Source organism: Octopus sinensis, unplaced genomic scaffold (genome assembly GCF_006345805.1).
Source record: "Octopus sinensis unplaced genomic scaffold, ASM634580v1 Contig16420, whole genome shotgun sequence".
Taxonomy (NCBI): Eukaryota; Metazoa; Mollusca; class Cephalopoda; order Octopoda; family Octopodidae; genus Octopus; species Octopus sinensis.
In genome coordinates this window covers 32,501-49,165 of record NW_021834335.1, presented here as the reverse complement: position 1 = coordinate 49,165, position 16,665 = coordinate 32,501, and the positions used below count along the sequence as shown (strand labels likewise).

General features: G+C 36.6%; 1 protein-coding gene across 1 annotated transcript in view; it reads right to left on the bottom strand.

The window, feature by feature from the left end:
* Nucleotides 1-1,468: 1,468 nt before the first annotated feature.
* LOC115230805 (ADAMTS-like protein 2) overlaps nucleotides 1,469-16,665 on the bottom strand; it is a 29,500-nt gene continuing 14,303 nt past the window's right edge. The window contains exons 3-7 of the mRNA XM_029800932.2: nucleotides 15,098-15,224; nucleotides 7,123-7,330; nucleotides 6,843-6,998; nucleotides 3,941-4,114; nucleotides 1,469-1,705 (exon numbers count right to left, since the gene is read on the bottom strand). Of these exons, the coding sequence (XP_029656792.2) occupies nucleotides 1,484-1,705; nucleotides 3,941-4,114; nucleotides 6,843-6,998; nucleotides 7,123-7,330; nucleotides 15,098-15,224 (887 nt within the window). The 3' untranslated portion in view covers nucleotides 1,469-1,483. The remainder of the gene's footprint in view (nucleotides 1,706-3,940; nucleotides 4,115-6,842; nucleotides 6,999-7,122; nucleotides 7,331-15,097; nucleotides 15,225-16,665) is intronic.

Sequence of the window (16,665 nt, the reverse complement as noted above, 5' to 3'; positions counted from 1 at the left end):
CACATGACACATGATATTTGTGTATTTCCAAAAGGCTTCAACTGGAGAAATTTCACATACTACATTTACTAAGTACGTGCCATCTGACTACTTTGTTTTCTCCCAGAAGCTTTTTATGAAATTAAAAAAAAATCTCTGTTGTGACTAGGCTGTTGTCTGATTTCTGCAAGATTGTGTTAAACAGTCGAACGAATTAATTGGATTATTTAGTTTATCGATAGCGGATTGTCGGAAGATTTTTCTCGATTCTGACATACGTTACCTTCATAAGTCAGAAACAGCGCGCTAAATAACGAAAACGTATTTATTTCGGTGTCGTACACGCGTTTCCTGCTGACAAATATTCTTAAAAAAGTGAAAGTAATTACTTTACTATGGTTATTTGCTTATACAAGAAAGGGGTTATAGTAGGGTTAGTGGAGGCGCAATGGCCCAGTGGTTAGGGCAGCGGACTCGCGGTCATAGGATCGCGGTTTCGATTCCCAGACCGGGCGTTGTGAGTGTTTATTGAGCGAAAACACCAAAAGCTCCACGTTTTTCCAGTAACTTTTCGTCACTGATTTCAAAAAACTGCAAGCAATAATAAATCTCTGAACGAAAAGTTACTGGAAAAACGATATATTAGGATTTGCAAACGGACTCCCTTCGTCGAAAACCGGTGATTGCCGTACGCTGAAGACAGGCAAATACCTAGAAACTGCAGTCCGTGCGTATCACTTAGGTTGACGAGAGAAGGATGACCTCCCTTTGCAAATACCATAAGGGCACAGAAAGTGTGCCTAAAGCCAGCTGGAGACGATGATGTCCTGGGGCTACAGTAACACCCACCCTTAGTGGTTAGCCATATTGAGATGGCTAGTATACTTTACATTGTCGTGCAGTTACTGTTTACATCTCGTTCAGAGATTTATTATTATGCTAATATATATATATATATATATATATATATATATATATCTATATATATATATAATATATATAATATATGATATATATATAGTATATGTATATATATATATATATATATACATATATATTATATATATGTGTATATATATATATATATATATATATACATATATATATCTATATATATATATATATATATATATATATGTGTGTGTATATATATATATCTATATATATATACATATATATATCTATATGTATATCCTATATATATATATATCTATCATATATCATATATATATATGTGTGTGTGTGTATCTTATTATATATATTGTACATGCAGTGCACACATTGTTTTTGTATTCATACTTTTTATATACAATCATGTTGGTTTGGTTATGTCCCTGTACTCTGTAGCTGCTCGGCAAGCAGGGACCGATAAAATGTGTACCAGATTTAGATCGAATAAGTACTGATGTCGATTTGTTCGACTAACAACTCCTAGGCAGTGCCCCAGTATGACCGCAATCCAGTGACTGACACGAGTAAAAGAATATGAAAAGATGATTAAAGATTAAAAGAACTTTTGTCTTTGGTCGAATCTCATCAAACTTACCTTTGACCATTCTGTGACATACCAACTGGAGAGGCACGGTTTGGCGGTGCAGGTGGTTGTGCTTGTTGGTCGAGGTTTATGGCGACAGTGTGCATCTGATTGCAACTGGAAACTGTTTCGAACCACGCGTCCGCAAACTACTTTCCTGGTTACAATTCCTTGGCCACAAGAAGCTGAGCACTGAAAAGAGAAATATGTTTCGGGATAAATGTGATGTCGCCTGGGTTTGATTTGTTCTGTAATATAGGAGAGAATAGAACGTCTATTCTACACTAGATAGAGCAGATAGGGAGATGTAGATAGAGAGATAAATTGATAGACAGATAGACAGACAGAAAGAGAGACAGACAGACAAACATATAGACAGATAGATACATACATACATACATGCATACATACATACATACATACATACATACATACATACATACATACATACATACATACATACATACATACATGCATACATACATAGAGATAGATAGATAGATAGATAGATAGATAGATAGACAGACAGACAGACAGACAGACAGACAGACAGACGTTAATGTTGCGAGGCGAGCTGTTAGAATCGTCGGAGTAAAATGCCTCGCAGTATTTCTTCTGGCTCTTTATGTTCTGAGTTCAAACCCCATTGAAGTCAACTCTACCCTTCATCCTTCTGAAGTTAGAGAAAATATTGTACTAGTCAAGTACTGGGGCCCTTGCCATCCACTCTCTGTTTGCGCATCCCTCTAAGGGAGATAAATCTGATCTCATCGGATTTATCTCCCTTGGGTAATAGACACCAACTAGAATATGTGTCACACGACATTTGACAGTAAATGTTGGTAACATACTTTCGTAACTCTTAGTACTTTCAGATAAATTTACTTGAATAGTTAAACAGTACAAGTATTGTTAATAGCATACATTTCTGGCAGATATACAAAAGTGTAATTTGTCTTATTTTGTTTCATCTTAATTCAATAAATGCTTATGTTCTGAATTTGTGTATTTTATTTTATTGTTTCGCAGAAGAGCTCTGAAATTTAATTAATTATAATTATTGCATTTATGTAACATTACCTGTTATTAGCCACAGTTACACAAGTATGTATCATTTTGCGAGTGCATTCCAGAACATATACAATGCATACATTTTGTGGTGTCACACATTCCATTAAATTCTATTTACTCCACGTTATCGAGGCTTGTGGCTCTCAGTTTTCAATACGGATTAATTTATCCAAAGTATTTATAAGCTCCGTGCAACCCTACTTTCTATGATTTCATTTATTTTCGGTATCTTAAGCTTGCGGTAATATCTTATATATGTTTCATCTCTTATTTGTTTCAGACGGTGCTATGGCCACACTGCAGCACCGTATTGAAGAATTTTAGTCGAACGAATCGACCCCGGTGCTTACTATTGTTTAAGCCTGTTACTTATTCTATCAGTCTCTGTTGCCGAACCACCGCGGTTTCGATTCCCAGACCAGGCATTGTAAGTGTTTATTGAGCGAAAACACCCAAAAGCTCCACGAGGCTCTGGCAGGGACTGGTAGCGATCCCTGCTGTACACTTTCGTCACAACTTTCTCTCCCTCTTTCTTATGTCGGCCTGCTCACTTAGCCAGCGGAGTGGCGTCATTTGAAGGCTAAAACAATGCGAAGTGCATTGTGACCAGCGATGTGTAGCAACATCCGATAGCCTGGTCGGTCACGGTGATCACGGTGATACACACACACACCCACACATACACATACACACATACATATGATGGACTCTCCCGTCGGTTTCGATGTATAAGGGTTTAGCAACCTACTTTTTCTTTGTCAGCCATAATGCTTATGTCAAACGTGACATTTGAGACCCGCCAATGATTTGCAAAGAAGTCCACAGATATTGGATTGTGGGATTGTGGGACAGTACCAGCGGTATATTCGCACCCGCTTACTCTTTTTGCCTCGCAACCCTCAGCCCACCGCTTAGCCACTCACAGGGCTTTGGTCACCCGCCCAAAATGCCACGTAGTGGAGGTTGGGAAGCAAACTTCTTTGTTTCATTTCATTAAATTGGCTATGAAAAGCCGTACACAGATGAAGAAGCTGCGGGCTGGACAAAGACATTAATGAGATGAGATGAATGATGAACCGGATGGTATTAATGAGAGAAGGCAAAAGACACCCGTCGCCGATCTTTGCTTCTCTAAAACATTGTTCTTTTGTGAACTTACAATTTGAGGCAATAAACCTCTTACCAATATTTCTTTTGCTCTCAAGGTCCCTACAATGAGGCACTAAGCAAGCTTCTTACCACACAGCCACCCCTATTTAATGTATCAAAAGCTTGTGCTCCCTAAATTTCTGAATAAAATGATAAAAATCTCCTCTACCTTATTTTCTGCATAAATAAAATTAAAATCTTACTCACCGTGTCATAAGCCTGTGGCACCCACATCGATGGACAATATGGTGCAAAGCCACAGCCTTGCACCGTTTGTGGTTTGGTGTTTTTATCGCAGGATCTGATGTCGCTTCTAATTCCATTTCGGTCAACGCATATCACGTCCCGATGCTGAACACCTCGGCCACACGGACCGTTGCACTGGAAAAAATCAAAAACAAAACGCAAAGATGATTCCACTGTAACAATATTGATTCAGCGCTCAAAGTTCCACGCACACACGTTTTCACAACAGCAGCAATAGCAACTTCAACCAAAGTAGAAGCACCATCATCTTCATCATGGTCTTCATCATCGTCGTGGTCATCGTTGTCATCATTATCACATCATCGTCGTCGTCATCGTCGTCGTCATCGTCGTCGTCATCGTCGTCGTCATCACAATAATCTTCGTCATTTTGACTTCGAAGAATATACTGACCATGCAGGGGCTTCTGGCTCCACCGCTCCTCAATTTTCTTCTGCCCGTTCTTTTTTGCAGTCTTCTTGATTCGCTTTGCTTGCTTGGTGACAATGGTTTCAGGTTCTTTCATCTAATTCAGGATTAATGTCAACTTCCTTTGCGAATTTATAAACCTCCTTAACAACAGAATGCGACAATTTGCCACTTTCATGTTCGCACACAAATCACACAGCATCCAGTCTTCTGTACTATATAAGGACCTGTTCACTCCTATAGCGGAGTTCTAATTACATCATTTCTCTTCTCCCAATGCTTCTAGGTAGGGTCAGCCGGTCAACGTCTGCTTTTCGATGGTACATTTTCTTACATGTTCTTGTCTTCGTGTCCAGGCTTTGGAGATCTGTAGGATTCCAGTTAATGGTGTCAAAACTGTACTGGACTCCTGGAAGTGCCAGAGCGTTAATGGCATCGATGCGATTCTTTGAGCTGAGTTTAGTCTTCAGTACAAGTCTTATTCTCCTATAGTGCCCCTTTCGTATTTTTCCCTTCATAATAGCATGATGTATACCATCTCCATTTATTCCCAGGGATTTATAACTTTCTTGTGGGTCAAGTTCCTTGATGGTAGCATCGGTATCTAATTTAATGGAAGCTGTTTGTCTCAGCTTGCCTCTTACAAAAGTCGCTTTAGCATACTTACCGTGGCCAAAAGCCATCCCGATGTCATTGCTAAACTCTGCTAAACTCTTCAACAGTTGTTATGCCATACTCAGGTTCTTGCTTTTGCTCCGGCAATTCTCTACAATCATTCTGTTTATGGAAAATTGGTCTTTGCACCCAGAAGAATTTCGTTTACAACCTTTTTGAACTTGTAGAAGAATAGAGTTCTGTTCAAGGAAAGCAAACAGTCTTTCAGTTAATATGGATGTGAGGATCTTGTAAGAGATGTTGAGACATGTTATTGATCGGTAGTTCTTTGGGCTGTTGCTGTCTTTAGTTTTTGCTTGTATGTATGTAGTTCCTTCGGTCAGCCAGTCAGGTATGTGCTTTTGGGTTCTGAACGACATCAGTTAAAAAATGCAGCGAGGTTTTCGTGTGCTTCATCTTAGCTCTTCTATTCACATCGTCCCCCGTTTCTGCTCTTCATCCAGACTCTCCCTCACGTTCTGCCCAGTCAGCTTCAGCATTATACTCTTGTTCGTTTCTAGATCTTTTTTCCAGAACTCTTCCACTTCCTCAGCCTTAAGTGGCTCTTTTACTTCTATCTTACTTTTTACCAATTTCCCTATAAAAGTTCTTTTCATCCGCCCTGAATATTTTGTTTTGACGATAAAATTTAATTCTTTTATCATATCTTCCAAGTTGTTGGGCTTTCAACTGTATTCGCTGTTTCATCGGTTCCTTAGTTGCTGGAAGGTTTATAAAATCTTTGATATTACATTTTTGCTTGATTTTTTCTAGCTTTTTCCCGTCTTAATATTTACTCCTCCAGCAAGTTCATCGAGAACTGATACGTCTACTTGCTGAGATTCAATCTCTTTCTATATAACTACTTTCCGCTTGACAGGTTTATTGACACGTCTGCTCTTTATCTGTGTCATCTTAATGCCTAGTTGAGCAGTTAACAGTGGAATAGATGAGATTATTTAAGGTTGTTTGATCATTGCCCTTATTTCTTATTATCAGTCTGTGAAGGCGCGTGGCTTAGTGGTTAGGAACATTCGGCTTATGATCGTAAGGTCATGAGTTCAATTCCCGGCAACGCATTGTGTCCTTGAGCAAGACACTGTATTTCACGTTGCTCCAGTTCACTCAGCTGACAAAAATGAGTAGTACCTGTATTTCAAAGGGCCAGCCTTGTCACACTCTGCGTCACGCTGAATCTCCTCGGGTACACGTGTTTTTGGAGTGCTCAGCCACTTACACGTTAATTTCACGAGCAAGCTATTCCGCTGATCGTATCAGCTGGGACCCTCGTCGTCGCAACCGACGGAGTGCTTCTTATTAACTGTCTAAGAGCAACGTTATATATCATGATTATGTTGACATTTTTGTACGAAAACTTTGGTAGTGGTTCTCCATTAATCATGTCTGTAAACTCAATCTTGCTGATTTCTCACAAAATGTCTACTTCTGCGTCTGTAATAATAATGTTTCTATTAATCACCGCAAATTCTACCCTCTTCCCCAAAATTTCAGGTTTTGTGCCTATAGTAGAAAGGATTACTATTGCTGTTGTTGTTGTCGTCGTCGTATTTATTTATGACTGTTTCCGTTCTGATTTCAAATTCTACCCTGGTCTATCGATAGACTAGACTCCCCACTGGAATTTGTAGAACAGCGTCTATCAAAATGGCTGACCAGATTGTCTATCAAACTGACAGAACAAATTTCAGAAAACGAGTAGAACAGACTCCTCTGAAATTTGCTGTTCTAAAACAAAAATTGTGAAGAATTTTGCCGTTACCTTCGACCATTTCTTCACTTTCCAACTGTGGACACAAGGAGGGTGGAAGCAGGATTGGTGTGTTGTCGGTTTCGTAGATCTATTACAATGTATTTCATTGCCTGAGTTACATCGAACATGGCGTCTTTGAATTCCATAACCACAGAGAGAAGAACACTGGCCAAAGAAGAAGCAAAGAGAAATCAGAATGTACAGAAGACAGTAAAATATATTCGTGTTGATGAATTAATTTTTTTTTTAAGAGCCAGGGAAAAATTAACGAAATTAAACGTTTAGTTACCGTTGACCATGTCGACATTTCCCATTGAGGACCGCACGGTTGGTTGTTACATTTCCGACTGGATGCAGGTCTTACTGCCGTGTTACAAAGGTACACATGAACACTGCTATCGAAACCCGGCGCCAACATTCTCCAACAGCGAACCGAACGAACTTGCTCACCGACATCGCAGCTTCTTGAGCATTCGCTCCAGAGGCCGACTACCCAGCTGCAAAACAATAATAACTATATAATAATACATAATAATTATAATATATATAATCCGATTAAAGCGACATTATTCAAACAATTGACTGAAAAATGATGTGCTTAAGCAGACTAGAATCAAGCCCGCATATGAATGCTAACATGCCTCCATGCACATCCAATTCGGGCAGACGCACGACCATAAATTTCAGTCAAATTTTATGTATAGCTACTTAACTGTCTAGTACTAAATACAGTATATAAATGTATGTATATTTTTTCAATGTATACAAATATCAAGGGAAGAAATAAATGAATACCTACCAGAGTAATAAAAATTCACATAAGGGCCAAAGATATTACAGCCTACTTATGAAGGTAGAAATTCCAGTGTTAAGTAAATTGTTTTTGTATAACATGGATAAATTAAGAAATGTAGTCAAACGCAGGTGTTATTCAAATCATATATATTTTCAATATATGTTTCGAAAAATGCATTGAAATTATTCTGGAGGGAATAAAAATGATGTAAAACAATGCAATCTCCTCGTCAGGGAAAAAAGAAAGAAAACATATCAATAAGCCATTTTAACCGAATGTGATTACAGCGTACATGATGTAAGGAGAACGCTAGCAAGTTATATTTTTAAACCATTTAGCGTCAAATTTAAATTGGAGAAAGAAAAGGAGGAGAAAGAAATACATTAACAGAAAATTAAGAGTGGAAAATTATAATGCGATTGATAAGTGGGAATAAAGTTTAAAAGCGAGGAAATAGATAAATGTAGTGGAAATGAAATGTAAGAAGACAGTTAAAGGTCGAATTTTATAGATTGGGAGAAATTACTTATAGGAAATAAAGGTATGTTTTTGCCAATGTTTACAATGATAAACGGATTCTTTAAACGCGTTTACAGGAGTATTCTTCGGGAAAAGGATGAAAATAGCTCTTCGTTACATAGCTGACAAAAATATTTGCCTTTGTCATACAGGAAAGATCTCGACAGAATTTTCCATTCCAAAACGTATTGTTTATTATGTTACTTTGGAGAATGAATTAATTTACTAAGCCCAGTATTGTTGCGTTTATTTATATGTCTAAGTGTAGAATAATGATTAAATATTCTTTTCGACAACTGAAACGAAGAGCAACCTATATTAAAAAAAACACATCAGAACCGGAATTAATTTTACATTGATAAACAGAGTTTCTAGCCTTAGAATGACTGCCAAGGAAACGAATTCGATTCGAATTTATATTAGTGGAGGCGCAATGGCCCAGGGGTTAGGGCAGCGGACTCGCAGTCATAGGATCGCGGTTTCGATTCCCAGACCGGGCATTGTGAGTGTTTATTGAGCGAAAACACCTAAAAGAGCTCCACGAGGCTCCGGCAGGGGATGGTAGTGATCCCTGCTGTACTCTTTCACCACAACTTTCTCTCACTCTTACTTCCTGTTTCTGTTGTACCTGTATTTCAAAGGGCCGGCCTTGTCACTCTCTGTGTCACGCTGAATATCCACGAGAACTACGTTAAGGGTACACGTGTCTGTGGATTGCTCAGCCACTTACACGTTAATTTCACGAGCAGGCTGTTCCGTTGATAGGATCAACCGGAACCCTCATCGTCGTAACCGACGGAGTGCTTCCCAGAAATATTAATATTGTTGTTATTATTGTTCAAAGATTGGTTAGCGTTAATAATATCAATGTTACTATTTTCATTAAGTAGATTTGTATTTAACAACTTAAAGTTATGCGACGAGATGATTTGTGAAAAGTTTTTGGTGTTTGAAAAAACCTATCCTAATTCGGTGTGAATTGATAATGGAATGGTATCTGGAATTTTGGGGAAAATTCTTATCTATAGCTTTACAAAACTGATAAGGTAGTTTGGATTTGATCTGTATGTGTTTGTGTGTGTGTGTGTGTGTGTGTGTGTGGTGTGTGTGTGTGTGTGTGTATGTGTGTGTGTGTGTCTGTGTGTCTGTGTGTCTGTGTGTCTGTGTCTGTGTGTGCAAACTTTAGGTTAATTGAAATATTTTTGTGACAAATTTCAACAACTAAAAGACAAATTCACTGAAGTTACCGTAGAGAAAATTTTCTCTCATGGTAAAAAAAAATATATAAGACCACTACATCTGCCCAGAGTCGCCACCTATCGAATTCACAGACATTGATGTGTCTGTAATATATATATATTAAAATGTAGAGGTAACACACGAGTAAGTAGATATTTATGAAAAAGAAGACCGAAAATGCTACTTTTTAAAAATTAGGTAATGTAAATTTCTTTATATAAATACATTAAACAAATGTTTTTTTTAATATGTTTCGGTTGTTTAAAAACCTTATCAAAAATATGTACTTAAATAAAATATGTAGAGAAAGAAGTTATTAATATAATTATCAAAAATAAACGTTCATAGTGTACTTTTCTTTTTCCTGCAAGAGCACGTGGTAATTTACTTCAATTTTCGTGGCATTACTAGTGGTGACTCCAGTTGTTGTCTGTGATGGTAAATTAAGTAATATGGTCAAAACTGTAAGCAGCAGCAGCAATAATAATGGTCATCGTCGTAAAGTTATACATATATATATATATGTATGTGTATATATATATATATGAGTCTGCGCAGTGATCTGATTAGTTAGAGAGAGCAAATCATTAGAAGCACATGCTTCTAGTGAGTTGGGATCTCAGAACAACAGGGCTCTTACCGATGAATTCTCCCTGAGCAAATAAATTATCTTTATTGCTGAAAAGAACGAAACTGCAGTCTAAGAGGAACCGAGTTAGTAAATGTTTTTATCTTCATTTCACTAAATTTATCTAGCTTCTGTGTTTCTAGCACATATTTCGCCTTAATGTACTGATATATGAAAAATATATGGCTTGTGCTAGAAATACCAGCGATAATAATTTATTTTATCGCAATTTGACTTGTTTATATATATATATATATATATATATATATATATATATATAATATATATATATATATATATATATATATATATATATATATATATACATATAGTTTCAGTGTTCCGAGCTTGAAGAATTCAGACTCAGTTGATACTTTCTTATGAAATGCATTTCCATACTAATGCGTTCATTTCGGTCAGCATATTGTCTTTGAATTTCAATAATGAAAAAGTTGTGAATTTCGGATATTTATTGGATGCACATCTGTCCATGTGTTCGCTGACAGAAATTTTCCTCTATTCCGGAATTCTAATTTGGGATTTGTGCACCACCATCCTCTGACGTAGGCTGTTTTTTGTGTGTCCAATATATTGCGGTTTGCTTTACGAGCATGTAATTAAGTAAATCAAATTCTCCGATGCACATCTGAAGTTAGTTTTTATGGTAAAGTTTTGACCTTGTTCTAATCACTATTCTGATTTTACCATAAAAACAAACTTTTACCATAAAAAACTAATTTTTTATGTGCATCGGAGAATTTGATATACTTCATTACATGCTCAGGATGCAAATAGCAATATATTGGACACAGAAAGAAGCACAGCCTACGTCAGACGATGGCGGTGAACAAATCCCTGATTAGAATTCCGGAATAGAGGAAAATATCTGTCAGCGAACATATAGACAGATGTGCATCCAATGAATATCCGAAATTCACAACTTTTCCATTATACAAATTCAAAGACAATATGCTGGCCAAAATGAACGCATTAGCAAGGAATTGCATTTCATAAGAAAGTATCGACTGAGTCTGTATTCTTTAAGCTCGGAACACTGAAACTCTGTGTGTGTGTGTGTGTGTGTGTGTGTGTGTGTGTATGTGTGTGTGTGTGTGTGTATTATTAATAAAGATGAGGGATCGAATAATTCCATTTCTGTGAAAACTTTAAGTGGGATAACTTTACGACGATGACTATTATTATTGTTGCTGCTGCTTATTTGACTACTGCGACCTCTCCTTCTCAAAACAGTTTCCACCACACTATTTAATTTACCATCACAGACAGCAACTGGAGTTACCAGTTGTAATGCCACGAAAATTGAAGTAAAGTACCACGTGCTCTTGCAGAAAGATAAAAGTACACTATGAACGTTTGTTTTAATAATTTTATTGATAACTTTTTTCTCTACATATTTCATTTAAGTACATATTTTTGATAAGGTTATTAAACAACCGAAACATGTAAAACAAAAGCATTTGTTTAATATATTTATATAAAGAAATTTAAATATACTTAATTTTTAAAAAGTAGCATTTTCGTTCTTTTTCATAAATATTTATATTTATATGTAGATAGATAGATAGATAGATAGATAGATAGATAGATAGATAGATAGATAGATAGATAGATACATATATACATACATACATACATACATACATACATACATACATACATACATACATACATACATACATACATACATACATACATATACGCTATGTGAACAATAATATCTTGAAAACAATGAAGTGTAATATTTAATTTCATGAAGGCAGCATGAATGGCAAGCGCGATGGTCAAAATGCTTAGCGGTATTTCGACCGTCGCTACGTTCTGAGTTCAAGTACCATCGAGGTCGACTTTGCCTTTCATCCTTTCGAGGTAACTAAATGAAGTACCAGTGAAATACTGGGATCGATGTAATCGACTAGTCCCCTCCCCGCAAATACAGGCCGTGTGCCTATAGTAGAAAGGATAAGACGGCTATCTGGCAGAGACGTTAGCAAGCCGGGCGAAATGCTTAGCCGTATTTTGTTTGTCTTTACGTTGTGAGTTCAAATTGCGCCGAGGTCAACTTTGACTTTCGGGGTCGATAAATGAAGTACCAGTTACGCACTGGGGTCGATATAATCGTCTTAATCCGGTTGTCTGTCCTTGTTTGCCCCCTCTATGTTTAACCCCTTGTGGGTAATAAAGAAATAGGTATTTCGTCTGCCGCTACGTTTTGAGTTCAAATTCCGCTGAGGTCGACTTTGCTTTTCATCCTTTCGGGGTCGATAAATTAAGTACCAGTTACGAACTGGGGTCGATGTAATCGACTTAATACCTATGTCTGTCCTTGTTTGTTCCCTCTGTGTTTAGCCCCTTGTGGGTAGTAAAGAAATAGGTATTTTGTTTGTCTTTACGTTGTGAGTTCAAATTGCGCCGAGGTCAACTTTGACTTTCGGGGTCGATAAATGAAGTACCAGTTACGCACTGGGGTCGATATAATCGTCTTAATCCGGTTGTCTGTCCTTGTTTGCCCCCTCTATGTTTAACCCCTTGTGGGTAATAAAGAAATAGGTATTTCGTCTGCCGCTACGTTTTGAGTTCAAATTCCGCTGAGGTCGACTTTGCTTTTCATCCTTTCGGGGTCGATAAATTAAGTACCAGTTACGAACTGGGGTCGATGTAATCGACTTAATACCTATGTCTGTCCTTGTTTGTTCCCTCTGTGTTTAGCCCCTTGTGGGTAGTAAAGAAATAGGTATTTTGTTTGTCTTTACGTTGTGAGTTCAAATTGCGCCGAGGTCAACTTTGACTTTCGGGGTCGATAAATTAAGTACCAGTTACGCACTGGGGTCGATATAATCGTCTTAATCCGGTTGTCTGTCCTTGTTTGTCCCCTCTATGTTTAACCCCTTGTGGGTAATAAAGAAATAGGTATTTCGTCTGCCGCTACGTTTTGAGTTCAAATTCCGCTGAGGTTGACTTTGCCTTTCATCCTTTCGGGGTCGACAAATTAAGTACCACCTGCGTACCGGGGTCGATCTAATCGACTAGCCCCCTCCCGAAAAATTTCGGACCTTATGCCTAGAGTAGAAAAGAATATTTAATTTCCTATATATATTTATGTGTGAAAATGTTAAACGAACTACAATTTACGATAAAAATTTTCAGTATTATTTTGATTAAAATACCAGCGTTTTCAGTGCAAATCTCTTTACTACAGTTCGCCTACAGTTCTCGTTTCTCACTGTCACTAGGTCTAACCCCGCTTGTTTTTCTCTTCTTTTATGAGCATGACTGACGAGACACACATTTCATTTTATTAGGTGTAAGATATAAAGACCCCCTTCGGTCATGAATGACCATGGGATTGCACCTAGAAAGTTACCCTCCTAGATACAAGTCCGGGCAAGGTTGTTTATGGAAGACCAGCAGTCGCCCATGCATACCAGCCTCCCCTCTCTACGCCACCAGTGTTATCCAAGGGAAAGACAAAGGTCGATACAGCTTGGTACCTGTGACGTCGCAACTCATTTCTACAGCTGAGTGAACTGGAGCAACGTGAAATAAAGTGCCTTGCTCAAGAACACACGATTGTAAGCTCGACGCTCTAACCACTGAGCCATGCGCCTTCACTGATATATATGTAAGATATATATGTTATATATTATATGACTATATTAAAAGCCACAAAGAGCCTTGTTAAATAGAGATGCCCAGCCTCACCTGGTCGAAACATTCATTTGCTTTGTCATTTATCAATTTGAATAAGTATTACACAGCTATTTCGTTTTACGGGTTTCAATTTAGCACAGTCTTGTTTTACGTTTTGAACTTGATGGTTTATATCTACAGAAGTACCACCTAGTCATCATTTCTTTTTTCCCTTTTTTCAGTTTTATGATTTTTCTTTTCATTTCAATTTCATTACACTTCTTAGCTTGTGAGTTAGACCATAAATTAGACTAACACCGAAGTTAGAATATATTATTTTATATTTTGTTAAATACCTTTGAGACGAAATAACATTGCTGCAAATGTCAGGAAAATCAATTTTTCTAGAAATTAAAATTGATATTTCATCAAGTTTAAATGGAAAGTATTCGAAAGAAACAGGAAATTGGTTTAATAGATAAGAATAAAAACTCAGGCAGAGTTTTGAATGATGAAACTGTAATAACTTCAGGACATACATTATATATGTTATAAAATTATTAGAGAAACCAATTTTGAATTGAAAATAAAAGCTAATATCATGACAGTTTCTATGTATATAGATAGATAGATAGATAGATAGATAGTAGATAGATAGATAGATAGATAGATAGATAGATACATACATACATACATACATACATACTACATACATACATACATACATATATACATACATACATACATACATACATACATACATACATACATACATAGGTAGATAGATAGATAGATATATAGGTAGATAAGTTTCTTTATTGGCCACACAGGGCTGCACACAGATGGGACAAGTTACAAGGTAGAGCTTTTCTTTTGGGGATGAAAAAAAACAAAAAACAAAAGAAAAAAAGGGGGTGGCGTAGGTTTTCGATCAAGAGGGATCGTAAAAGGGAAGAAAAGAACAAAAAAAAACCAAAAAAAATAAATAAATAAAATAAAAAATAAAAAAAAGATCCATTTGCTGTCAACACCCGTTGATAGATAGATAGATAGATAGATAGATAGATAGATAGATAGATAGATAGATAGATAGATAGATAGATAGATAGATAGATAGATAGATAGATAGATAGATAGATAGATAGATAGATAGATAGATAGATAGATAGATAGACATACATAAATCATAAATATGATTTTGTGACGAGGACTCTTAAGAATTCAAGGCACATTCATCCGTAGAGCGCCAAAAATGGCTAGGTATGATCACATAGAGATCCCACAGTAAAATGAACAACATTGAAGACTTAATATGTTAGCAGAATACTGTTTGTATGCAAGTACCGAATCCAATGTGTGTGCGTGTGTATGTGTGTGTGTGCGTGTATATGTGTGTAAGCGTGCGTGCGTGCGGTTGTATGTTCCTATACTTACCGTGCCGGACATTCTTTACGCGTACATTCGTGGTAACTGGGATCAGGCTGGGCTTGACCGTCGCAGAACTTGTCTTCGACTTTTTCCAAACGTATGTTGAAACAGCTAAAGAATGTCAACTGGATACCTGGCAAAAAAAAATGGAAGCAAGAGAATGGTAAGGATAATAATAATAATAATAATAATAATAATAATAATAATAATATAATAATAATAATAATAATCATCATCATCATCATCATTGTCGCCGTCGTCGACTTTGTCTTCGTTTTAACGTGCTCTTTTAGATGCTTGTATGGGTCGGAGTGAGTTTATTGAAGCAGATTTTCTTTTTCACGGTTGGATGATCTTCCTGCAGCCAGCCAACATCTGCTTCCCAAGTAAGGTAACAGTAGCGCCACCCACCAACACCACCACCACCACTATAGCTGGGGTTTTTTCACTGAAGATTGGAAACAAAAAATACCTATTTCTTTATTACCCACAAGGGGCTAAACATAGAGGGGACAAACAAGGACAGACATAGGTATTAAGTCGATTACATCGACCCCAGTGCGTAACTGGTACTTATTTAATAGACCCCGAAAGGATGAAAGGTAAAGTCGACCTCGGCGGAATTTGAACTCACTATGTAACGGCAGACGGAATACCGCTAAGCATTGCACCCGGTGTGCTAACGTTTTTACCACACGCATTTACATCTGGCGCGCCCTCTCAGAAGACGTTTATATACATATATGTTAAATTAATTAATTAAGAAGTCAATAAAATGGAGTATAAAAATTAAAAAGATGCTTGGGTGATTCTATTTGTATTACAATTAGATAAGGAATACAAATTAAAATTAAAAGAGTAAAAGATATACCAATAAGAATAAGTATAAATGGAACCGGAACATGTATAAGAGGAAGCGCATCAACAAAATAACCCCAAAATATCCAAAAACATATTCTACATATGTTTCAATATAACAATATTTTAGAATCATCAATATATACATACATATACGTATGTATGCATATACATATGCTCACAAACATATATATATATATATATATATATATATATATATATATATATATATCGGAGTAAACACATAAATGTGAAACAAGGTGGAAAAAAGAGTACTCAAATACCAGTGGTAGAGTAATATGCTTTATTTAAAGCAGCAGAAAATTCAACAAAACCTGTTGCTCTGAGTTTCCCGTTGCCGTTCATCGGTAACGGGGAACTCAGAGTAACAGGTTTGTTGAATTTTCTGCTGCTTTAAATAAAGAATATATATATATATATATATACATACACACAAAACAGGGCTGGCAGATAAATTTATTCGCTACTTTTTGTTTTTGTTTGTTTGTTTTTGTTTTGGTTTTTTTTTGTTTTTGTTTTTTTGTTCTTACTTGACACTCTATCGACATATATTTCAGAAAGACAAAAAAAATTTATTCAAATTTCAATCTGGATAAGCAAAAGTTGTAGAGAAAGAGTAGAATAGTGAATAGTAGCTACAAAAAGAAAGGCGTGAAACACGATAATAAAAAGAAACTTTCCGGTTGATTCAAATA